The following is a 26,417-nucleotide window of genomic DNA, read 5'->3' on the forward strand; positions in this document are numbered from 1 at the left end:
TACTATTCAGTTTATATGTAAATGACCTCCCCAGTCAACTAGACCACAGCAATGTGCACATGTACGCAGATGATGTGCAAATTTTCCTAAGCACTAATGAGTACGATGTAGATCACACTATTCATAAACTGAATGGTGATCTTGACAAAGTCTGTAAGTGGGCCAGCGCAAATGGCCTTCTCCTTAACCCAAACAAATCAAAATGTCTAGTTATACATAAGAATAAAAAACAGTAAATGGAAAACTTTGATATACTTGTAAATCAAGAAAAAATTGAAATTGTTTCGAGTGCCAAAAACCTGGGTGTAATATTTAACTCTACGCTTAGCTGGTCAAATCACATTAATCAGGTGGTGGGACAAACATATTCAAAATTACGTGCCTTATGGCTAACGCACTCCTATACCCCCTTCCATATTCGACGACTCTTGGCTAAAACGTTTCTGGTACCTGGCTTGATATACGGCTCTGAACTTTATTCAAACTGTGATTCTGTTTGCAGACGTAAATTAAATGTGGCTTTCAATAGCATTATACGTTACGTCTATGGACTGAGAAGCACTCAGCATATGTCCCAGTACTCTCGTTCTCTTTACGGTATCAGTTTCAACTCCTTTCTCCATATGAAATCTTTATTATATCTTCACAAAATTATTGTTAAAAAAATACCATTATACCTTTTTAACCGAATACAATTTGCAAGATCCGATAGGGGAAAGATAATTACTCCTCTTATATGGAGAAGTAGACAATCACAGTGGCATTTCTTTATCAGAACAATCCGTCTCTGGAATACCCTACGCCATGATCTGCAGTGTATCAGCAGTGTGTATATCTTTAAGGAAAAGATTTATTGCTATTTTCAAAGATTGGATACAGTTACATAATATACTTTTTTCACTATCAATGTATTCATTTATATTTAATTAATATTTTAAATTACCTTTTTATTTATATAAATTGCATTCAACTCAAATTAGATTTTGTATAAGTTTAAGCTGGATATGTATCTTTTTGATTGTAATCCTGCACTTTAATTTATAAGATATTTTTCTTGTTGTGCAGGAAGAAGAAATAAATAAATAAATAATAAATAATAATTAATGTAGGACTGAAAAGAACAGCCAAAAAAACTTAACCACATAAGGTTCCATATGAGCACGGGGATTCAGCCTGAATACAACCCGCAAAACTCTGTTGACTGCTATAAGAATCAGATCCAGGTTACCCGAAAAAGTACCAGTATACACCTCAATACAGTATAGGAACACTGACAAAACCAAGGCATGAGCCAAACGCTTCCTAACAAAAAACGGCAGAGCCAAATCCGTGGCATAAAGCGAACGCAGAGAAATATTAACCCGGGATATAACAATATTAATATGACTGGAGAAGCAAAGTTTGTCATCAAGCAGTCATCTTTGCGGATGGCTTTAGTAAATAAAGCGTTAACTGCCGTCATTAAGTACACATAAATTTTGCATAATGAAAGCGTTTTCAAGTATGGTGCCCCGAGAATTAGTCTTGTTTGAACCCCAGATTATATTTCAACTATTAACATCACCAATAAAAACAATTGGTGTATGTATATTGGAAAACATGTCCAAGATGTCAGAAATTGTAAACGTTTCGTTTGGTCCAATGTATGCAGAAACGACAGTGAATTTTATACTAATTTTATACTACTAATTTCAATGACAATGTTAAGTATTTTTGAGTTGTTGCAAATTCTTTGATGCGGAATGTGACGTTTGATACACACTGCGATTCCGCTTTTCGCAGTAGTATTTTCGGGCTTATTTGCCGAATAGGTGGTGTATGAATTGGGAGAAATTGGTTGCATATTATAAGGGATGTGTGTTTCTTGTAGTGATAAGAAAAAAGGATTGTGATCCTTTAATAATAATTGTAGATCGATAAAGTTGTTGATTAATCCTTTTATATTCCATTGAATAATCTTAAGATTATTCATATTGTTGTGTTTGGCTTAGAGTATCTTTAGGATTGTTCATATCGACATCGTCGATATCTTGTATTTCAGGTCTTCTGCTGAAAATTCTTGCTGAGGTTGTTCCATTATAGTTGTTGCCTTGTTTGTTCATATGGTTATTTGAGTAATTGAGTGTGGAGGTAGTTGTTTTGGTGAGAGTTGATGAGTTGTTGTATGATGATGTAGTTGTAGCAGTTACATTTGATGTTATTTTATTCATTGGAGAGCTAACAGAGAGAATTTCGCTGTTAGTCGTTGGTGATGAGTTTGTTGTGGTGTATTCAGTGTTTGAAATTGCTACCAGCAAGGCACTGAAATCACTAAAAATATGCTATTGCTATGCTGTGCTGTTTTCAAAAACAAAATCGAAAACTGTTGCTGTGCTATGCTGCGAACATAAAAGTAGCACAGCACATGGTCTATGCTGTGCTTCTGAAATCTGCGAAGCACATAACATAGCATAGTCATCAAAATCAAAAACGAATGCTATTGCTATGCTGTGCTGCAGACATTTTAACAGCATAGTAAACAGCCGCAATCAAGAAAACGAAAACTATTGCTGTACTGTGCTATGAACAAAATCAACAGCATAGCATCAAACATAACCCAGAAAAATGTTTGATGGCAAAGAAGAATGTATTTGAAATATAATAGAATTTGCTATTGAGCTGTGAAACCATGACTAATTGCACATTTCGATATTTTTAACACACTACTATTATTTTGACCGCAACTATTGCTCTGTTCCAGAACCTGCAACAGTCTACTATTTTTCAAATGTTGACACTTTTCCTTTATAAAGCGAATTTCGAGTTTCTAAATGCATGTTATTGCCACTTGTACCTTTTTATACCCTACACCACCATGTGGTAAGGGGTATTATGTCTTTGTGCATTAGTTTGTAACATGCAAAAGGAAACGAGATAGACCCATAGTTCCTTTTAGGGATATACATAGAATCACTTTCTGAGTCGATTTACGCATGTCCGTCTGTCTGTCCATGTATTTTTGTAAACAAAGTACAGGTCGCATTTATTGTCCGATTCGCATGAAAATTGGGGAAGATAGTTTTTTTGGCCAAAGGACTAACGCTATTCATTTTGGTAAAAATCGGTTCAGATTTGGATATAGCCCCCGTTTATATCTTCGCCCGATTTAAGGCATTTGGTGCACGAAACACGCTATATATGTCCGATTTCAATGAAATTTGGAATGTGCGACGGAATTTAGTCTAGAAATAAGTGTGCCAAATTATATAGAAATCGGTTCAGATTTGGATATAGCCCATATATACAGTTGCGTTCAAAATAATAGGAGCGCCCATACAAAAAAAGAAATATGCCAAAAAATATGGTTAAACTTACCCATTTTGGTTTATTTTAAATTTGTTTAATATTGTTGACATCCCAACAGTTAATTCATCAGCAGAAATGTGACAATCTGCTTTAAATTATTTACTGTTTACACCAACATTATAAATCGTGTTTAAAGTTTTTGTTCAAAAAAATAGGAGTGTGGAAGAAAAAGGACGATAAAAATAGTTTTAGTTGAGTTTAGGGTCCAAATTGTCAATATTTTAGTTAACAGTAGTAAATCCAATAGATTTTATGAGATTTGATTGTTGTTTGAAAACAAAAGTCCTTTGGAGGTAGCCAAAAAACAGGCGATTGTCCTTGCAGAATTTTTTTCCATAAATTGAGCACTTATTGGGCAACTCAATGGATTTTGTAGACAAAAGCTTTAACGATTAGATTTGTTTGATGCTATGGATGTTATCTCTAACAATATATAATGATTGGTATCCCATAAATTTGTGTATTTTGATCATTGATCAAAGTTTAAGACAGTTTACATTAGTCCTTAAGGTAAGGATCGGCCAAAAAAGCGTATTTTTAAGGAAATTATTCCCCAACCAAAAAATATTTGGAAGTCCTTAGGGTGCTAACCTTGTGTATGCAATCAATTTCGCTTCTATTCAAAAAATGTTTAAAACGTGAACGGTTGAAATGTACTTTGAACCATTTAGTGATAGGCAAGCTGGGATTGCACTATGGTTGGTATACGCCGTAATATATTTTTCAATATAAACTTACGTTTTTCACCCAAAAATACTTCATTTAGGTTAGTTTCATTAGAAAACTGTTTATTTTACGATGCAAAACCTAATAAAAATAATCTTAGGCCAACTTCAAAAGTTTGTCTTTAAAGTTTCCTTCTCAACAAAGCGTTTTAAAAAATGTCTCATATGTGCCAATCAGCCAATTATTCAAAAATGAACCATATAATCAATTCTGCGTGCAGTTAAGATGCTAAGGACCTCAAAACATCACTTGGTCGAGAAATTAATGCCTTATAGATACCCTTTTTTAACCGATCCTTACGTAAAGAGTTAATGGAAACCGGCTTTAACTTGGCTCAAGGATCAAAATACACGAATTTCCGGGATACCGATCATTATATATTGTTCGAGATAACAGCCAGAGCATCAAAAAACTCTAATCACTAAAGTTTTGTCTACAAAATCGATTGAGTTACCCAATAAGTGCTCAATTAATGGAAAAAATGGCTGCAAGGACAATCACCTGTTTTTAGGCTACCTCCAAAAGAAGTTTTGTTTTTAAACAGCCATCAAATCTCACAAAATCTATTGGATTCACTACTGTCAACTAAAATATAGACAATTTTGATCTTAAACTCAACTAAAAATATTTTTATTGTCCTTTTTCTTCCGCACTCCTATTTTTTTGAACAACAAATTTGAAGGCGATTTATAATGTTGGTGTAAACAGTAAATAATTTAAAACAGATTACCACATTTCTGCTGATGAATAAACTGTTGGGATGTCAACAATGTTAAATAAATTCAAAATAAACCAAAATTAGTAAGTTTAACCATGTTTATTTGTCCATTCCCTTGGTGTGAATGAGCACTCCTATTATTTTGAACACAGCTGTATATTTTCGCCCGATTTAAGGAATTTGGTGCACGAAACACGCTATATATGTCCGATTTCAATTAAATTTGGAATGTGCGACGGTATTTAGCCTAGAAATAACTGTGGCAAATCATCGAAATCGGTTCAGATTTGTATATAGCTCCCATATATATCTTAAATGTGAAAAATTGTATCAAAATCTGTTCTGATTTGGATTTAGCTCCCATATATATTTTACATATTCACAGTGGTGTAGGGTATTATATAGTCGGCCCCGCCCGACTTTGATTCTTTCCTTACTGGTTTAATATATGTACTAGAGTGGTTTTAAAAATCGATGTCGGATTTTTTATGCGGCAACCTCCTAAAACTTTTAGTTTTGTTAACAATTAAGATTGTCAGAGTTTGAGCTCAATCGGAGTATGTTACCACGTGCAACTGGGGCCTCAAAGTTTCCATGGGCCCTTTGTATAGCTAAAATTAAAATCTGGCCCGATTTTCAAAAATGTTTGTGGGATTACTTGTTTAGCAACTTGTAAACTGTTTTCTTCGATTGGACAATAAATGTGATCTGTAAAGTGATTTTGTGAAAATTCGCCAATACAAATTAAAATTGGTCCCCATTTTATAGGGCCAAAGGCGAATTTTCACAAAATCACTCTATAGACCACATTTATTATCCAATCGATGACAAAAGTACCATGTATGTACCTTGTAAGCAATAAACAACACTGAACAACTCATAGGGCCATTATTATAAGTTCTCTTTTACTATCGGATGTATTTGAAAATGCAAAATAAATGAATTTGAAGACATTAAAAATATAATTTTCTTATTATAAGTTAATGCCAAGAAAGTTCTCCTTGAAATTGAATGATCACTTTTAATATTATTTTAACCGGAACGCTAAAAAATCTCATAGAAAAATCCAAACTATAACCAAAGAACGCTTTATAATAATGGGGGTTAGTCAGTTTGCTGGGTTAACATTAATTATGCTATGCTATGTAGAAATGTTTACAGCATAGCAGAGCACAACAATCGTTTTTCGATTTCATGACTATGCTATGTGCCATGCTACTTTTATGTTCGCAGCATAGCACAGCAACAGTTTTCGTTCTTGTTTTTGAAAACAGCACAGCATAGCAATAGCACTCGTTTTTATTTTTGATGCTGTGGCTATGCTGCGTCACTTTCACAGCACCAGCATAGACCTTGTGCTGTGCTGTGAAAAACTAGTAGCAAATTCAAACACTGGTTGTATTTGTTTTTGATTAGTTCTCTTCTGTTATTTTGTCTTGTGGTTCTGTTTCACTGGGAGTTGTGTTTGAAAGTTCTGTAACGGTAGTTGTTGTGTTGTTGTTTTTAATAGAGGATTGTAATCTTTTTTTGCGTTCTTCCATAATGGAAGTTCCATTGCACTCTCTAAAGTTTCTGTGAGAACTTCTGATGAGTTGTGCTTTGGTGTTTTTTGTATTGCCTCTTTAAAAGAGCATATATTTGTTATTTTGTATTTCAATACTTCTTTTCTTTGTAGCATTGCAGGGCATTTTTTGTTGTTAGAACGATGTGGGTGAGTACAATTTATGCATTGTATTTTGGTACACGGGGTAGGATCGTGTATGGTGGAAGAACAAACTTCACATGTTGCATTGTTGGTGCAGAACTTTTTGGTGCGGCCAATTTTGAAGCAGTTTTTGCACTGCAATGGATTTGGTAGATATTATTTAATTTTGCATGTGATAATTCCAACTTCTACGGTTTGTGGAAGATCGTAGAGGTGGAAATCTAAAATGTGCATTGGCGTATTTGTTACTGTGCCATTCTTGTATGTTGTTATTTTTTGCAACCAATTACATTTTGCGACTTCATTCCATTAACTATTCGTTCCTCAGTTAAATTAGTTAACAGGTCGCAATATATAAAGCCCTTTATTGTGTTTAAAGTTGGATGTAGAGAGCACTCAAAAGGACAAATACCTGCGAGATTCTTAGCCTTGAGGAAACGTTGGGCCTGAGCTTCATTTTTCGTTAAAAACAGCATATTACCATCTCTTGTGAAGATAGTTTTTAATGGATATTAGCTGGATATACCTTGAATCGCTTTCGAAACGAGAAAAATGTTGAATGAATTCAGAGGTTTGTCAGCATATTTGCTCTTCATCACTATGTACTTTGGGCATTGATGTTTTTTGTTTTTTGCGCTTTGGAGATACGGGGCTAAATTCCCCTGGCTCCAAACAAGCATAATAATTTCCTCCTGAGGAGGAAGACATCGTAGGGGTTAACCACTAATAACGTATAATTCAAAAATTGTTTAGTCAAAAACGAGAGAAAAAGAGCGATAATTTAAAAACAAAAGCAGAACTATAAACTGTCTGTAATGCTTTTTGACACGTAGACTTGTGTGATGTGCGCACAAAAAAGAATGTTGACCGTTTACGGCGAGAGTTAAAGGTAAACTGCTTAATAATAATAAAAGTATTATTTTATTAACAAAATCACATTTAATTTCACATTTTTTACCATTTTATTTAAAAAAAAAATCGCAAATTTCCATTATTTCTCAATTAACGAAACCAACAAAGTATTGCCACATATTTTTCTCGTGAAACCTGCCATTACGAATGATAAATTAGAAAAGATAAAAGAAAACAAAATAAGAAAGAAATCAAACAAGGTATTTTTCAATGTTATGTTGATTACTTTGCACCTCGATTACATAAACAATAGAAAAATTGAAATTTCAATAGAAATTAACTTTCATTAAGAGGTTATCCCTTCTTGTCAATTTCAAAAAATCGAAAAAAAGTTCATTGGCTTATTTTTGAAGTACAGGTAGTATAGAGTGTGCCGCAAAACATTTCAAGTCGATCGGAGCAAAATTGGCTGAGATATGACCTTTCATATTATAAAGCCGATCATTCATTATTTTTTGTCAATTAGTAAGTGTCAACAAAAGAGATTGTTCTACATAACAAAAAACAGTGTATTGCAATTGCAATTCGACGCCATTCGAATTCAATTCACGATATACATGAGGCAATATGGCGACATTTGATCATTACAGTTCAAGCGATACAAATCCACGTCACGAAAGATGTCCAACCGGTGAAGACTCGTGGTGTTCATATCAACGGGCTCGGGCAAGAAAAGATGTTTTCATACACGATTACAGACCACTTCCATCAAATGTTTTGGATGCTATTAGACAGCTATATATATATATATATATATATATATATATATATATATATAAAGAGTCTTTACTCGAAAGATGCGTCGGCGGCTTCAATCGAAATAGCAACGAAAGCTTCAATCAACTAATTTGGAAAATTTGCCCCAAAACCCTTTCAAGTGGAGCACTAGTTGTAAATTTAGCAGCTTTCATTGCGATTGCTCTTTTTAACGAAGGTACAAAAATCGACCAAGCACGAATTGCACTGACAGACCACCACCAAAATATATGAAGATCGGTCTATCCGTTTTCGTGCTATCGTTGGCACCGACCTCAAAAATGGCATTTCGAGAAAAACGCGGTTTAAGTTTTTATTTCGGTTTTCGTTTTCGAGCAAGAGTTGGCACCGCAAAACGCTTTTACAAAAAATGAGTTTCGCAGGTTTTTCAACAACAAAAATTCCAAAGGTAGTTTAAGATCTCTTTCATAGGAATAAAAGATTAACATAAAAATATTGGTAGTTTTCCCAGAAAAAATTGAAAATTGAGTTTTTTGGCCAGCAAAACTAGGGATTACCCCTTAAACAAAATATTTTCACAATTCCCACGTCTAATCATATGTTTTTATTTTGATTCCTCTAATCGGAATCGGAATCTGTGACATGCCTGATTAACTTTATTTGAGTTGCCTTTTTGTGTCCAGTTCACGCCGAAGACTAATCATGGTCCTAAGTAAGGCATTCGATTCGATCGAGTATTTGCTCGTGAATGAAAAAATCGAACTATGGACACCTAATATGTGTTCTTCAAAGACCATTAAGAAGGTAGATGGTAAAAAATGTGTTTATTTTAAAGCAAAAACTAAGAAAACAAAATTATTAATTAAAAATGTAAATATTTGCTGAATTCGCTGAACAATACTTTGTACGGTTGGTGGCGCGAATAGGGTTTCTTAGTTCCATTTTGACATTCACGAGCAAATACTCGATCGAATCGAATGCCGTAATTGGGCCCCTTACGAGATACACCAGTCGAGTCGATATTACTCACTACAAACAATCACAAATACCATGTTCTGACTAATGGAGTTATTCTCAAGAAGTACCGACGGAATGAAACAAAAAAAAACTTTTGGAAAGTTCCATCTCATAGCAGTCAGAGCTGCCAGATGTTGTAACAAAAATTTGACATTCAGTTTTTTTGGCCAATGGCTGGGCCCACTGTGCACTGTGTTAAACTTGAACTGTTATCCACATTATCAAAAGTAGCCGCAAAAATAAAAGTTTCTGTTTTAAAAGTGTAATATTTTTTGTTCTGCGCAAATTTTGAAATGCACAATTTAAGTATGGAATGGTCAACATTTAGAAAATCACTTATAGAAAAGTTTTTGTAAAAAAAATATTTTTAATATTAGGTAAAAATAAAATGTCTTCGATATACATGCCTTATGAGGACCCCGAACCGCCAGGCAAGGTCACGTAGGATCTAGTGGATGAACTATGGAGCACAGGCTGGGTCATTTTCGGATGCGATGCTTCCCATTGGGGAAGCAGTGACACAAACGCCAGGGGTGAGCGCACGTTCAATTTAATTTTAAAAAATAATTTAAGAATATATAATAACCCTCCAGCGTTCTAAAACCGACTAAGGGGGGAAGTAATTGACATAACCCTAACCAAATGCTCCTATACTTGGAGTAACACAAAGCGCCCATAGAAATCCCAGGAGAACGGACTTCGAATCTCTGATGGCTTCAAAACAGTGTGGAAGCAATAGTTTCCACACGGTCGAAGAAGTCGAGAGAGCTGTGTGTGTGCTATAAGGCCTTCTGTCCAACACCTATCCGGGGAAGAAATCTCAGCCGGTATGGTGGAAAAAACAAATAGCAAATCTGCGTAAATTAACAAGGAAATCCTGCAATAAAGCCAGTAAGACGAAGCTCAGTACGGATTGGGATACCTACAAGGTCACCAGCTTTCAGCCTTATAGTCACAGAGACCGGATGGTATTATACCGGCAATGCTTCAGAATGTGGCAGAGCCAGCACTATGAATCCTGACGGAAATTTTTAAGGCTTGTCTGCTTTTATCGCATATACCTGGTCTGTGGAAGGAAGTGAAGGTAACTTACATCCCCAAAGCGGGGAAGCCAAGTCAAACATTACCCAAAGACTATAGACCAATAAGTATTTCTTTCTTTCTATTAAAAACGATGGAAAAGCTACCGGATATGATAATTAGAAGATAATTAAATACCAAGCAGATCAGCAAATCTCAGCATGCCTATTAGGGGTTTTCACAACCTCGTATCTCTGTACCATATTTTGGTCAACAAGTCATAACCCTAATGCCTATACTAAGGGCAAACCAGTGGAGACCGCCCTGGATGAGATAATCAGACCCGTCGAGAAAAATATGAAAAATTCAGGTTTCACACTGGCGTCCTTTCTCAATATAGAGCGGCCATCAATAATGTGAAGCTTGATTCATTCCACACTGCTCTCAGCAACACAGGAATTTCCTCTATCCTTGTAGAATGGATTGATGAGGTGCTAAAAAGTAGAATCATCAACTCGTACATAGGAGAGAGTTCCGTGAGGAAAACTATTAATAGAGGCACACCACAGGGAGGAAATCTCTTACCTCTGTTATGGCATTTGGTGATAAATGACGTACTTGTGTGTTTCGACCGGCTGAAGACAGAAGTGGTGGCCTACACTGATGATGTAATAATGCTGATAAATGACAAATTCTTACCAACCCTGTCTGACCTCCTACAAAGTGCTTTAATGCAACTTGCAATCTGGGCCCATGACAATGATCTTGGAGTAAACTCAGAGAAGACTGAACATGTACTATTTATTACAAAGAAGCGATTCCGATTTCCAGCCTCCAATTCTGGCCGATGTGGCCTTGGAACTTTCTACGGAAGCAAAATACGTCGGCACAATTCTGGACCATCGCTTGACATGGAAAAAGAATATAGAGGAGCGAACGAAGCAAGTGTACCAATTCTACAAAGGAACGCGTCATTACTGCTTACCGGCTCGATTAAAAGCACCCAGCAGGCTGCTTTAAACGTCTTTCTGGATTTCCATCCTCTGGACAGCCTAATCCAATTTCAAGCGGCAAGAACGACTTTTACAGCCAGTTTCTGTATGTAGAAAGAATAATGTGTGCGAATGAAACACGCCCGAACTTTAGTTTTCGGAATAATTTTACCTTTGCTTTTGCTTCAAATCAAAAAAAAAAAAAAAAATTTGAAAAACACACAAGGGTTTGGACGTGTTTCTTTCGCACACATTCTTCTTTCGGCATACAGAAACAGGCTGTTATACTCCGAGAGCCAGGATCGTAGCGAAGTTCACACTTCGGACATTCGAAAGTTTTAAAATTGAAAGCCGACTTGAATTAAAAGACAGGTATTGCGTAAGCGATTCCGGGTTTAAAATGCTAACGCCATATTAGCAAAAACATCGAAAGTGTGCTGCTTTACAATTTTCTCGTAATATGTTTAGCAACAATGAACAACGTCAACACATTTCCCAAAAATATTGCTAGCGAAGCTAATGCTATTCGATATTGTTGCTATAATAAAACAGCACCGCACAAGCATACTCATAGTTTTCAGTATACATGATCAACACATAACAAAAAAGAGAATAAGCAACATGGTTTCTACTACTTAGCCATGTTTTCAGCAAACAATAGTTTTTGCGATCAGAGTTGCCTATTGTAAGGCATTAAAAATCTCTTTTTTCGTTCAAATGCCATGTGAATTTTTGATGAAGCCGTTTAACAAATATTTTTCATTTATTAACCATAATATAATAAAGAGTATTTGTCATTCCGTATGCAACACATTGAATTGAAGAAGATAACACAATATTTAAGATAAATTATTGATATTTTTCATTGACATTTGTATTACTTCTTTTGAAGCTGGGTTCATATTCTCAGTTTAGAATGACAGCTTTGCTCAAATAATCGGTTGCTTGCTAGTGTGGCCGCTTATTTGTGTCAATCATCATGCAACCACAAAATAGTTTGTGGTTGCGGGACGATTTGACAGTTGTCGATAATTGCGAAAAATCGGCAATCAAAACTAACAGTAGCGGTATTCACTCATGTTGGTAAAGTGGCATTGTAGATCTTGTACATCTTGTTAATATTGTAGATCTACAAGGGTTTACAATACCACAACAACAAAATACATGAAAGTTTAATTTACCACAGGGTTGTTAATTTACTCGACCTAAAAGTATTGTAACCATTCCATTGTACTTTTACAAGGGTGTAGAACAGCTGATTGTTGTGCCATCACTTTGTTGTGAGTGTTATTTTATGTCGGAGTTTTGGTTTTTGGTAGAAAAATGGGAAAAATAAAAAGAATAAGAGAATGGAGGCCAAGAAAAAAAAACAATTTTTTATGAAAAAAGTGTAATAAAACTGAAACTAAAAGATAGACTTACGACGACGTTAATATGCTTTGATTTGTTTACGATATTCACAAAAAAGACATTCACACTTCGTTGTAAAAAACCCTGGTACATATAGTACATTAACAAGAGTTGTAAATCGTTTTGAAAACGTCCTTCACTTTTTTCACTTTCAAAATCCAAACAATATTTTTTTCCAATTTACCAAAATATTTTTTTCCAATTTACACGTGCAACAACAACATTTTCCAAAATATTTTCTTTACCAAAATATTTTTTTCCAATTTACACGTGCAACAACAACATTTTTCAAATTATTTTTTTTTACCAAAATATTTTTTTCCAATTTACACGTGCAACAACAACATTTCCAAAATATTTTTTTCCAACTTACACGTGCAACAACAACATTTTCCAAAATATTTTCTTTACCAAAATATTTTTTTTACCAAAATATTTTTTTCAAATTTACACGTGCAACAACAACATTTTTCAAAATATTTTTTTTACCTAACTATTTTTTTCCAATTTGCACGTGCAATAACAACATTTTCCAAAATATTTTTTTTAATTATTTTATGGTGGAGGGGAAATTCCATTGAAGATGATTTTGATGTTGAGGTGGAGGAGGAGCAGGAGATTGCTGTAGGCACTTCTATGTTGTGTGGTGTGGGGGAATCTGTAAAGTATGTTGGTCTTTAAATTTGGAACGCTTCATACATATATTGAAAATTGTCTCGAAAGAAGATGCATGATTTGGGACAGTTCTAAGATAAAAAGCTCTTCTCTCTCCATTATCAACCCATAAAACAGACTTCTTCCAAAAAAATTAACACTAACCACTATCGGCTGACAACAGCTCGGTAAAGCATATTGCAACATTTGCTTGTTGTTGAATACTAAATATACCACAATGAGTGAATACCGCTAGTGTGTATTGCACTTTAGAGTTTGGTAGTATTTCTTACGCATTCATTTTCTTGTCGACATACATAAACAGGCTGCAAGACTCTGGCATGTAAAGAAATAGAGCTGCAATTTAATTGCAATTGAGGAATATTAAGGTCGCTGCGGTGCAAGAAATCAAGCTCAACAACTGTAACTTTTTGGAGTAGTACATTAGTAATTTTCCCCTTGAGGGTTTTTATGAATTTTTTTAGGTATTTCCGCATTCAATTTCCCCTTAAGGGGTTTTTATGAATTAAAGTTTGTAAATCCTGCATTTAATTTCTTATATAAGCTTACTTTCTTTTATTTATTTTTTCATGATGTCATTTTTCATTGCAATTAGGTTCCCCAGTAGTTCATCATTCGTACTTTTTGATCATGTCATTAAATAATAATCTTGGTTCTATGGCTGGTAATTCTTCCTATTTTAGAAATAGATTGAACCAATTTTCTAACTGCATGTCTTACAACACAACAATAATTTAAATTAAGAACTTGTCTGCAATAGTGGTCTTGCTTTATTTACTGTTTCTGAGACATGGTTGAAACCCTATGTTTCAACCAGAGCAGTTGCTATCCCTGGCTACTCGTTTGTGCGATATGATCGCGCGAATGTTAGGGGTGGCGGTGTTGTCATTTATATTCGCGAAGGTCTTAAATATAAAGTTGTATTTCGGTCTGGGCACCCTTGTGCCTGCGAATCGCTATTTATAGAACTAATCCTGGGGTCTGGGAAAGTTCTGTTTGGTGTGGTCTATCCACATGGTAATATTTCTAGTTTTGAAGATATACATGGGGATATTCTGGCGCAGAATGACTCTATTGTTGTGGTTGGTGACGTCAACTGCAACCTTTTTGATATATCCAAGTCTACAGAGATGAGAAGCATCTGTCTTCGGCTTGGCCTTTCTCTTCAACATAATTCATTGCCTGCGCACTATAATGTTGCAACTGACTCTGTGTCGCTAATCGATTTCTTTGCCTGCAACAATTCTTGTCCACTCAGTTTTTTCGGTCAGGTACAATGTCCAGCATTTTCGTACCATGCCTTTATATTTGGTGTAGTTAATATAAACTGAACGCATCGTAGAGTATCGTGACTTCAACAATATCGATTGGGAGAGTATGCTTAACTATTTAATTCAGACCGACTTTAGCTGGATATATAACACCACGGATGTTGATGCTCCACATTCTTTTTTTGATTCGCTTATTGAGAATCTTTTTTCTTTTGTCCCTATTTTCACGAAACGAGTTGTTAATGTTGTTGATCCCTGGCTAAAATGTCGACCTGTAATTTTAGCTAACTCTCTACGTGACATGGCATATAAGGAGTATTTGCAAAACCCTTCTCGGCCTAATTGGACAATATATTGCTCTCTTAGAAAGTGAGCGTAGGAGACACTATACAAAAGTTTTTGGTGCGCTTGGCCCAACACAGGTTTGGAAATATCTATGTGCAGGAGCTTTTGTTGTTAATGACAGAATAACTAACCACACTAGAATTCGGTGGACGATCAACAGTTTCCAGCCTTATAAATCACCGGGACCGGATGGTATAATACCGGCAATGCCACAGAATGTGGCTGAGCCAGCACTATCTATCCTGATAGAAATTTTTAAAGCCTCCCTGCTGTTATCGCACATACCTGGTCTGTGGAAGGAGGTAAAGGTGACCTACATCCACATCCACATCCTCAATCCCACGGCAGCGGGTTCATTCGTACCGGATTGACCCGGAACAACACAAAACCAATGTTCCGGCCAGCGGCTGCCACCTCAGTGTGTACATGTTCGTATTTGTTTCGTTTTTCTGTGTTGGGAGCAGCATATCCCGGAATGCCTGCTCCGAATTCTATTGGTCCTAGCCGGGACGGAGGAAAACCCAGGACCAATATATCTGTGCTCAGTTTGTCACATTCGCATCTTCACCCACAAGGTGGGGTGATATCTCCGGAACTGTTTAACATCTACCGCTCCTGTATTCCACCCCCTCCAGACGGCATTGAGATCGTGACGTATGCGGATGACCACAAGCCATGTGTCGTCGAGATCAAGTGATTGTGATCCGGCTGTTCTAGGTGTGGATGCCTTGGCACCTACAGCTGTACCTGCTACAAGTGCATCAATTCCAACCCCCAAATTAGATGACGTCCCGGCAATTCAAAAGGAACATGATTTAGCCAGGGCTGGTGAAAGCCTGTCTACGGCAGACAGGACCGCAGTTGTGGGCGGGGACGACATTCACGGGACCCTCAGAACTATTCATAACAGTTTAGAGAGGCAAAGTAGGGAACTCCTCGACCAGTTGGATAGGCTTGTACCGGATGAGCATTGTGAGGACACACTCCCGGAGGAATTGTTACACAATCTAACCCTGACTGATGATGAGCTGGACACCACGGTGATCCCGGCCAAGTCTACACAGGAAGGTTGTTGTGACACTGACAAAGGGAGTGCGAACACTGATACCCAAACGATGCGGGTCCGATTCCGACTGGTCCTGTGTCGGCACCTGCCGACAATAGGCTTCAAAGGCAGACTGCAACAGAAATGATGTCCGACGACGGGGATTCTAACGAGACCCCGACAACGGGCAGCGACTCGAAAGTTGCATCTGCACGAGAGGCATCGGATGCGAGGCACTACAAACGTGATGTATCCTATCTTCGCAAGTTCGTAGGGAGAGATGCGAACTTGCATTCGGCGAGGGAGGTCCACCTCATCAGGGGTAAGCTGAAATTTATAAGGAAGTACGAGAGAACTTACCCGCATGAATTTCATCGCGAGCTCCAGGTGGAACGGATCTTCCTCCCGGATAAAGTAGTGGAGCCGGCTAAGCCTACTGCCTCTGGCAAATGTGCTACGCCTAAACCTATTCAGAAGCTTAACCCGAACCGACAGGTAAAGAAAAAGGCTATTGAGTGCACCCCTAAACCTACAGGCACCCCTAGTGATGACCGACCGGTGAAGGACTCTGCCTCAAAGCCCGATTCTGCTCCGAAAGGCAAGGGTGAAGCGGCTGGAAATGCTGGTCTCAATAGGAAGATGGTTAGACCAGCTAAGGAAACATCGTCTTCTGGAGAAACGAACAATGCCCCGCAGAATAAATCTGTGAAGCGCGTTCGTTCCTCCGGGGGTCCACAGCCCTCACCAAAGAAGACGATGACTTCTCAGCTGGTTGAACCATCAACCTCGTATGCGGCGGCTGTTGAGCGTACTACCAAGGGGAAGCAACCGAGTACAGAGAAGGCATCCACCTCCTCTGGAAAAGTTAACCCCAAGGCGCGCGGTCAAGGACGCAAGAAGCCATACAGTAGACCAGTTGCAGTGGCAGATGATAAAGACCTTCATTTTGCAATCATCGACAGAGCTGACCCGAACGGTAGAATCAGCGACAGTCACTGGTTGCTTTTTGAAATTGGTCTTCGTTCTGCCATAGTTTCTGGACCGGAAGATCGGGAGGACCGACAATTTGGCAGCGCCTTCTTGCGGAAGGGTGTCAAAGTTATTAATTGTCTGAACAAGAAGTCACGAGACTTTCTTGTTCGGACAGTTGAGGGCTTTGGCGCTCTGTGGGAAGGAGCTGATCTCGCGGCGGTCCCCCTAACTGATATTCCATCCAGGAAGGTCCTTTCAGCGTGGATTCCCCCCACCTACTGTGGATAAGGAGCTCCTGCTGAAGATGCTCAGATTGCAAAATCCCAACCTCACTACATCGGGCTGGACTGTAATAAGTCTAGCACCCTGTAACGAGGATGGTGGTTTAGTTGCAAGAGTGGCGGTAGACCCCCCTGGGGAGTTATATCTTAGAGAACGTGAGGGAAAACTGAATTTCGGTTCAGGATGGGTTCGATTTCGACTGAGCCCACCCCACGAAACTCAGTAAGGGTAGGGAAGCGGCAAAGGCTGCGCATTTTGCAGATCAATCTGCATCATTGCAAAGCCGCCGCCGCTGAACTACTCTTGTCCCTCACGACCTCTGAAGTAGAAATTGTCTTAGTCCAGGAGCCTTATATCTATAAAAATAAGGTTTCTGGACTAAGCAATGCCAATTTCGACATCTTCGCCGCGTCCGAGGGGGACAAGGTGAGGACTTGTATAGTAGGTAAAAAGAGCTTAAATCTAATATTTTTATCTAATTACAGCAACGGTGACATGTGCACGGTTAGGCTGGAGCATGGTACGGGGATGGCCACACTGCTGTCATCCGTATACATGCCTTTTGAGGCCCCAGACCCACCAAACTTGGATGTCCGACGGTTGCTCGATGACATGATGGGTACCTGTAACGTGATCTTGGGATGCGACGCAAACGCTCACCATTTCCAATGGGGCAGCAAGGACACCAACAAAAGGGGTGAGTCTATATTCGACTTTATCATATAACGGGTGTTTTTTTAAGCTCGATAGAACTTTAAATTGTAAAAAGTAACACAAAAAATTAAATTTTGATGAAACTTTTTTTTTATTTGTTTCAGTATACTCTGACAAATCATCATGAATAGACTCACGCTTGAACAACGCTACGAAATTATCCAAATTTACTTTGAAAATCACTCGTCGATTCGCGCAACTTATAGACGCAAAATTGTCGGATTGTATAACGCCGGCGATGCTTCAATTTGCAGCGCCGCTTTTATATCAAATCCTGGAGGAGATCTATAGGGCGTGTTGTTGTTGTTGTTGTAGCAGCATATAATGCTGGGTTGGCAGCCGCTGGCCGAAACACTTGGTTTCGGGTCAATCCGGTACGTAAGAACCCGCTGCCGTGGGATTGACACTCTCATATGTACCGGGTCTGTGGAAAGAGGTAAAGGTTACTTACATTCCCAAAGCGGGGAAACCTAGTCACTCTGCACCAAAGGACTACAGAGCCATTAGTTTATCATCCTTTCTCCTTAAGACTCTCGAGAGACTGATCGATTTGGAGATAAGGAGTCATGTAGACACCACCTCTATAAGCAGCTCACAACACGCCTATATTAAAGGCAAATTTGTGGAGTCTGCCTTGCATGAGGTGGTTGGCTTCATTGAGAGGAATATGGAAAACTCAAACTTTACCTTGGCTGCCTTTCTGGACATAGGAGCCTTTAACAACGTAGAACTTGAGTCCATAAAACTCTCACTTAAGAAAGTTAACACACCTGAACCCCTAACTTGCTGGATAAATAATATGCCAGAAAGCAGAATTATAAACTCCAGCATTGGGGAGACAAAAATTAGGAAAACAGTAACTAGAGGCACCCCCCAAGGAGGGGTGCTCTCACCGCTACTGTGGCTACTTGTTATAAACAATATTTTGACGGACCTGGACAATCAAGGTATAAAAGTTGTCGCCTATGCGGACGACGTTGTACTACTGATTTCCGGTAAGTTTCCGTCAACCATTTCGGAGCTTATGCAAGGAGCGCTGGGCTAAGACCTTGGAGTAAACCCAACCAAAATAGAACTGGTAATGTTCACGAGAAAGCGTAAGCTCGGCGTATTTGTACCACCAACATTGGATGGAGTGCAGCTTCAGCTCTCGCCTAAGGCAAAGTACCTCGGCACTATCCTGGACTGTCAATTGCGATGGAACAGGAATGCTGAGGAAAGGGCGAAGAAAGGATTGACTGCACTTTATTCATGCAAGAATTCCATTGGGAAAAGTTGGGGCCTAAGCCCATCGATTATACACTGGTTGTATAACACCGTGGTTAGACCGTCTACTGTGAAAGGCTATCTCTTGAGTACACCTACAGGCTAGACAGCAACTGTAGTGTCTTTCAGGCTGAAATCTTCGCGATTTGGAAGGCAGCGGAATTCATAAAAAGTTTGGATGCAGAAATCTTTGAACCGGTGACTATCTTTGTGGATAGCCAAGCGGCTCTTAAAGCCATCAAATCCTGCAACATCAAATCCGATGTCGTCCTTAAGTGTAGATCAGCCTTGGGAGCGCTAACTAACGGCTTCCGGCTATGCTGGGACACCGCGACTATCTGGGTAATGAAAGAGCAGACGAATTAGGTAGGCGAGGATCGCAGTCCACAGACCTAGCTATCGCTGACTCTATCAAACCACCCATTTGTCATTTCTTTCAACATTTTAAAACGTTCTCTGACGAAAGAGCCAGTGAATTGTGGCATAATGAACCTAGGTGCATTGTGGCAAGATCCATATGTCCGTTTCTGTCAGTCAAAAGAACGAACTCTCTGCTGAACCTGAGTAAAGCTTAGATTAGCGAGTAACGACGGGAGTCATTACTGGACACTGCTACATCAGGGCCCATACCAACAAATGGGATGAGGATGTTACTGACTACTGCAGACTCTGTGAGGACGAGGAGGAGTTAGAGACGATCGAGCACATCTTGTGTCGTTGTCCAGCAATGGCTGGTAGACGGCATAGGTTAGTAGGTGCTCACTTCCCACCGTGTCTAACTTTGTACTCAACTGTGGAGCCTGCTGTGATCTACAACATCATCAAAAATCTGAAGAGGCTGGGACAGCGCAACCTGAACGCGTAAATAAATTCAACTATTCTGCCTACCATTAAAAATAAATTTTTCTCTTACTCTAAAACTATCACTCCACTCTTAAACATTCTTGTAATCTACTCGTTCTTTCACTGCGCTAACAACTTTCTCTTTTTATTTTTTCCTCTAACCTCCCTTTTTTCATCTCCTTTTTCCTGTAGCTCTTTTCTACTGGATGATCACAATGGACCGGAAGGTCTCCGAGTGACGCAGTCACAATTAGTGACTGCACATCCCCTAACCTAACCTGGGGTGCAGATAAAGAAACCTTGTTGGCCACGTATAACGCGATAGGTCGGTCTGTGGTAAGCTATGCGGCTCCAGTCTGGTCCCCGAGATTGTGTGATTCGAACTGGAAAAAGATTCAAACTTGCCAGAATGCCGCCCTGAGAACAGCGACAGGGTGCCTCCTCAAATCTTCAGTGGACCATCTACATGAGGAAGCAAAAATTCTTCCTGTAAAGCAACACAATGAGATGCTTTCGTTGCAGTACCTGCTTGGATGTTATCGTGTGAGCCAACCCAATCACCATCTTGTGGGTAGGCCCGGCCCATTCAGGGAGATCAGGAAGGATATCCATGCTCTAGAGGGAGAGGTCTAACGATACAGGAGAGAACCCCTAGATCAACAAGCATATCAAGCAGGATTGAATAGCATTCACACGGACGCAGTTGCCAAGGCCTTAAGCAATTATAGTGTGAATAAAGTACTCGGAGTACATCCTCCATCTATCGCAGCTGAGGAGCGTCAGCTGCCACGACAAACTAGAGTAGTTTTGGCTCAACTACGCTCGGGATATTGCAGTCGCCTAAATTCTTATTGGACGGAAATCGATCGCGCCGTGCAAGACATCTGCCCAGTATGCGGCATGGGCCCACACGACACACAACACCTTTTTAACTGCCCCGCCAAAGCTACCCATCTAACTCCAGTGGATCTGTGGCTACATCCCATCGAAGCGGCCACTTTTCTGGAACTGGAGATAGGCCCAGAGCCAGATTGAAGAGAGGATCGAACAAATAAACATAACAAAAACACTGTTACAACAACAACAACATCCACAAAGCGGGGAAGCCAAGTCACACACTACCAAAGGACTACAGTCTTTCTTCCTTTCTTTTAAAAGAATGGTTACTGGATCTTGAAATTAGAACACAACTAAATTTCAATAATATCAGCAAATCACTAAAGGCAAATCAGTGGAGACTGCACTGCAAGAGGTGGTCGGAAAAGGTACAAAACAGAAACATCAAGAAACTCCAACAAAAATGTTTTTCGCCAATATTGTAAAAACTATCGTCAATTCTTTCGCTAATAATATTATTATCCATATTCGAAATCGAAGGTTTTCCTGCCACAAACTGAGCGACGAATGAATCGTTTTCAATTCATTCTTGTATGTCGTTCTCGAACAACATATTCGCAAAACTTTCGAGAAACATTCGAAAACAACATTGTGTGTTTCTTTTTTTTGGGTGGTGGTAAAATTGGAGGAGTAAAAGAATGGACTGGTGATGAGGCTAATCTCTTTCGATTTGTTTAAAAAATTCCCAAAAAAGACGTTTCACTTTATTTTACGTGAAGCATTCGTGATAATCGCTACTGTTGAATGGCTGCAGCACATAAAAGCAGTCTTAAATCCAATGGAACTTTGCGATTCTCGCCAAAAATTGCAATATAAAAGAAAATTGAGAAATTCCTCACAGAATTATCATTATTATTGCGTTTTTATGTTTGATAGTTATCTGAAGAATCTTTTTTTTTGCCATTCCTCTCTTTCTTTCTCAACGAAAAAAAACCACACGTATTATATATATACATAGTAACCTCCTATAAGAACATACCTTATTGTGCTCTCTCTCGTGGCTCTTAACTCTTCCAATTGTTTTTGGTGTTTTATTTCAAACCTTCTCTCCTCTTGTGTGTACCTTTTCTTGTCTTGTTCTTGAAACTGTTTTGGAATACATTAGCTTTTAGTAATAGCTTTTCAAAATTATACAATTTTGTTACCTTCTTTAGACGCTCTCTCTCAACCTCGGGATCAAGATTCGAGGATATGCGAAGTGATTCTCTAAACATAAGTTCCCGGGCCTTTCGCTCGGCTCGGATACGTTTCGGCAGTGCACGTTTTTCCAAGGCTTGCTTCTTAAGCAAATCCTCTTCTTTGCGTTGCAACATGCGTTTAACTTGATCCAACTCTTTCTCGTGGCGCACAATCATTTGATGGCGTTGCATGAAACACATTTCTTTTACGTGTCGTTTGGAAAGTTGGTGTCTTTCGTGCAGTTGTTTCTCTTCAAGTTCCCAAAGCAGGGCTTCCCTCGTGCGCATGGCATTTTGTTTCTGTTGTAAAAAGTTTCTGTGAATCGTGGCAAGATGATCTCTGTGCTTTTCGCTTAAACGTCTTAATAACAACTCGTGTCTCTCTTTTAGCGAATCAAGAAAAGCCCTTTCCTTTTCCTCGTGATCCAATTCCATTGCGGATCGACGTTGTTTGAATTCATCTTTTCTTTTATCTTTTGGCAGGAGATCAACTTCTTGTTTGAGTAGATGGATTTCTTGCTTCAGGTTTTCTCGGAATATTTTTAGTTCTTTTTCCTGTTCACCTCGAATTCGTTTTGAAGAGGATCGCAATTCATGTTCTTGAGCTTGTTCTGTCTTTTCAATTAACTGCTTATGTTGGCGAGCCAAAGCGTCCATATCCGCTTCGTAGGTTTTCTCAAGGGACGATCGCTCCTGTTCGAAACGACGATCTTGTTGTTCTTTGCTTATTTGCTCTTTCAATTGTAAATCGGTTTGTTGTTTTTTCTCTTGCTTTTGAAGCATCTTTAATTCCCTCAACTCTTGCTTACGGAACACATGGTCGTCATATAGCCGTCCTGATTCATCGTCTCCGTATATAACCCTGCTCGTTGTGGTTGTAACTTGTACACCATCGATTTCAAACTTTCTTGTTCGTTTTCTTGTCTTTTTTCTTAGATTTTTAAGCTCAATTTCTTCTTTTGTAAGACCAGAAGCCATAGCATAACCGCTCTTATAAACTGGTTTTCGTCTTATAATGACATCATCATCTTCCATTCGATCCTTCCTCTCCGCAGCATCAACATCGACTTCAATACGGCTATCATGACTAGCGGTAGTGCATACGCTTTCTGCATCACTTTTATCAGCAGATACTGCTATTTTGACCTCTGCTCCACGTCGGACAATTTTACTGTTACTACCAGTACTTGATCTTATTGAACCAGATTCGCTTCCATCTGCAACTGGAGACACGGCTACCTGTTCTTGTGGATTCTTATTTCTATTAACTATAATGTTAATATCATCTGTTTCGATCGAAGGAGAATTATGTTGGCTTCTCGTAATTTGGCCATTGTGTCTTTTGTTGCTTACTACAGTTGCTGCATCAAGGACCACATTTGGAGAGTTACCAGTGTCAGACAAGTGGCTGCTGTCTTTGACACGTATTTCGTCACCCACCGTTACCACTGATACATGGCTCGTATCCATCATATGCTGGTCAACACTATGATCATTTTGGCTTTCTGAGGGCGTATTATAAGCTGAATCATCATCGGTAGTGAATGAAGGACTTACTATTAGGACTTCACTTTCGTCAAGCTTACGGGCATGTGTTGCCGATGGACGAAGGGAAGTATAGCCTCTATCGGTTTCTTCGTTAGTGTTCTGCTCTGTATTAAGGGTGACGATCATTGATGACTGTTTGTGAGGAGGTGGTGGGGACGACGCTCCTATACTTTCATCCATGGATGGATAGTCATCATCCGTCGATGATTCATTTATATGCGTTGATTTATTTTGCACATTCGATACAATAACAACGTCACTCGATGATTGAGGTGGTGTTGGTGGCTGGGGGGCGGGTCGACTCATTGTATTATCAATAACTACTGGTGGATGAGTGCTTGTTACTACAGTGATTTGCCTGGTACCTGCTTCTAAACTATTTGGCAAGATAACATTTTGCGAAAGAACTAATGACGTTTCAGTCTGACTTCTAGATGGCGGAGAAGATGCATCACTATTTATGGTTATCATTGATGTTGTTGAGCTCACAACAGTCCCAGTAGCAGTGAAGCTCTTAGCTGATGAGTCAGCTGATGATCGCAATGAAACAGCCGGTGACGACTCTGGAGAAAGAGAGGGTTTCACTTCAGTATTCTTTTGACAAATAGAACTTTCATTGACGTGCTCTTTTGTATCCTCGTCGTTCTTTGGCAATGAGGAACTTGTATTTCCATATGTTTCATTCGATTTTGTGGCCACCTCAACACTTTCCTGTGCTGTATCCTTTGGTTTTGTAAAAGCAGGTGCAGGCGGAGGGGGAGCTTTGCCCTTTTCCCTCTTAGTAACCTAAAGCAGAGATTTTATATGGTATTGTATTTAAAATTATGCGTCAATAACAAACCTTTTTATCCGCATCTGTGACATTTGGCGCTGTCGCCTTTTCTGCCTCCGATACGGGCATATCTTCCGGAATTTGTTGTAATTGTGTTGGTGGACGCTGTGACTTGTTTGAAACTTCTTTCGACTTTTCCAAAGACTCCACATCATCTTCATTTGCCAATTTGCTCGATGTTGTTGAATTTGTTTCGCATGTTGTTGCTGTTTTATGATCAGCAGCATCTTGTTTATTACTGTGTATATTATTTGTATGAGATTGTTCTTTAGCATCTCTAAGGGTACTTGGTACTAAATAATATATTGGGAAAAATTGTTGGGTGAAAAATTATTGATAAACTAGTTATATGAAAGAATACTTACGTTTGTCAATGTCTTGACTCTGAACAGAAGCGGAATCATCGTCCAAATCTAGTGGGAGCGCTGAGTTGCGGGGTTCCTAAACAAAAAGAAATTTGTTATTTCCTATTCGGTTAGACATAGCTTTAAACTTTTTAATATATATGTATGTATGTTCTACAATTAAGGCACATAAATAAATATATGAAAGCTGCAAAAAGATTTTTATTAAAATCAAGTGAATAAAATAGTGCTCTTTAAAATTTATAACCTATGATATTCTCGAATTATTGATAGAATTGTACATCCCTACAGAGGGTTTAAATTTCTGCTCTTTTTTATTATTACGTTTAAAATTTATTTATTTATCAAAATTAAATTTTATCAAAACCATCGAATGAAAAGAAAAGGAACAAAAAGAAATTCATATTTACAACATAGAAGTCAAATGACTTACCAACCCTCTGATACAGAGATCTTCTTTTCACTTGACGTTTTAGTCTCTAAAGCAACAAAGTTTTATGTGCATTATAGAATTTATTTACATACAAGTAAATTAGCGGCGTGTAAGAGAGAATATGAGGAACTTAGTTAATATACATTTAAGAAAGGAATATAAGTGGGCATATTTTGGTATTCATTGAAAATATAAAATTGAAGAGAAATCTCGGTAATATTTCTGCATAATTTTTAAATATGTATCACTCGCATATTAAGAGGCAATAAACATGTATACCTTACAAATATAAATTACATTCTGTTTGATTGCCACATAGGAACAGAAACAGCAGAAATCATATCGCTCATTTAGTTAAACACGTCAGAATGGTAAATTATGCGTAATTCAAATCAATAAAATTCTATTTTTACTACGTATTCTACTTCATTATGTGTTAAGACTTGAAATCAGTCATATCTTGAAAATTCAATTCATAGATATCTAGCACTGATTTCTGATGTAAAACCTGGACTATACAATTTTTTTTTATTTATTGTTGATAATTCAAGTTGCGAAGTAAAAATTTAATCCTGTAACAATAAATTACCTTATTAATTTCTTATACTTTAAACTTGATCGTTTCTTGATATAAGTTTTAATACGTCAAATACATTCACCTACAAAACTATAAAAAGTAAAGAAATCAGTGCGTAATTTTCGATTCACTGTTGTATGATTTTTTTAGGTCCAAAAGGATTTTGGAAAAAGGCATAAAACTTAAACAGAACCAACTCAATTGGCTTCTCTTTATGTATATATTCTCCTTCAGCATTGTAATGAATACCAATCTTTTTAGCAATATGGGATAGATAAAAGGACACTACTGGTAATTTGAGCAAAAAAACAATTCTTTGCTCAAATGCAAAAAATATTTTTATTTTTGCTCAAATGCAAAAAATATCTTTTTGCTCAACACACAAAAAATATTTTTTGCTCAAATGCAAAAATAATTTTTTGCTCAAATTCATTATTTAAAAAGATATTTTACCTCGGCTTCATCATCCACCACTTCCTCAACAACTTCTGCTCTGTATTCTAATAACAAATCTTTGATTGGTTTGGCATCCAGTTCACGGTTAATAAATGAATGTTGCAATAATGTATCTGTAGATGGCCTTTGATTTGGATCCTATAAAAAATATAATTA

The 26,417-nt window shown here is 38.2% G+C and overlaps 2 protein-coding genes across 7 annotated transcripts in view; one reads left to right on the top strand and one right to left on the bottom strand.

Moving 5' to 3' along the window:
• Slik (Sterile20-like kinase) overlaps positions 1-26,417 on the bottom strand; it is a 79,343-nt gene that overhangs the window by 13,223 nt on the left and 39,703 nt on the right. For all 5 annotated transcript variants that reach the window (XM_073990932.1, XM_073990928.1, XM_073990930.1 and 2 more), the window contains 5 exons: positions 26,259-26,399; positions 24,796-24,871; positions 24,440-24,723; positions 22,018-24,384; positions 21,852-21,958 (listed from right to left, as the gene is read on the bottom strand). In XM_073990932.1, coding sequence (XP_073847033.1) covers positions 21,852-21,958; positions 22,018-24,384; positions 24,440-24,723; positions 24,796-24,871; positions 26,259-26,399 — 2,975 coding nt within the window. The remainder of the gene's footprint in view (positions 1-21,851; positions 21,959-22,017; positions 24,385-24,439; positions 24,724-24,795; positions 24,872-26,258; positions 26,400-26,417) is intronic.
• Positions 9,586-21,777, top strand: LOC141405967 (uncharacterized). Of its 2 annotated transcripts, none has more exons than XR_012413293.1 (2): positions 9,586-9,673; positions 20,168-20,229. XR_012413293.1 is itself a non-coding variant. In XM_073990935.1 (2 exons), exons 1-2 carry the CDS (start codon positions 17,336-17,338, stop codon positions 20,212-20,214), a joined length of 561 nt encoding a protein of 186 aa, XP_073847036.1. In that variant the 3' UTR covers positions 20,215-21,777. The 2 variants fall into 2 exon arrangements, 1 of the variants encoding a protein (XP_073847036.1); XM_073990935.1 differs by lacking the exon at positions 9,586-9,673 and adding an exon at positions 17,336-17,849 and having other exon boundaries at positions 20,168-21,777.

The sequence above is a fragment of the Musca autumnalis genome, unplaced genomic scaffold (genome assembly GCF_047663935.1).
Source record: "Musca autumnalis isolate F117 unplaced genomic scaffold, ASM4766393v1 scaffold_5, whole genome shotgun sequence".
NCBI classification, from domain to species: domain Eukaryota; kingdom Metazoa; phylum Arthropoda; class Insecta; order Diptera; family Muscidae; genus Musca; species Musca autumnalis.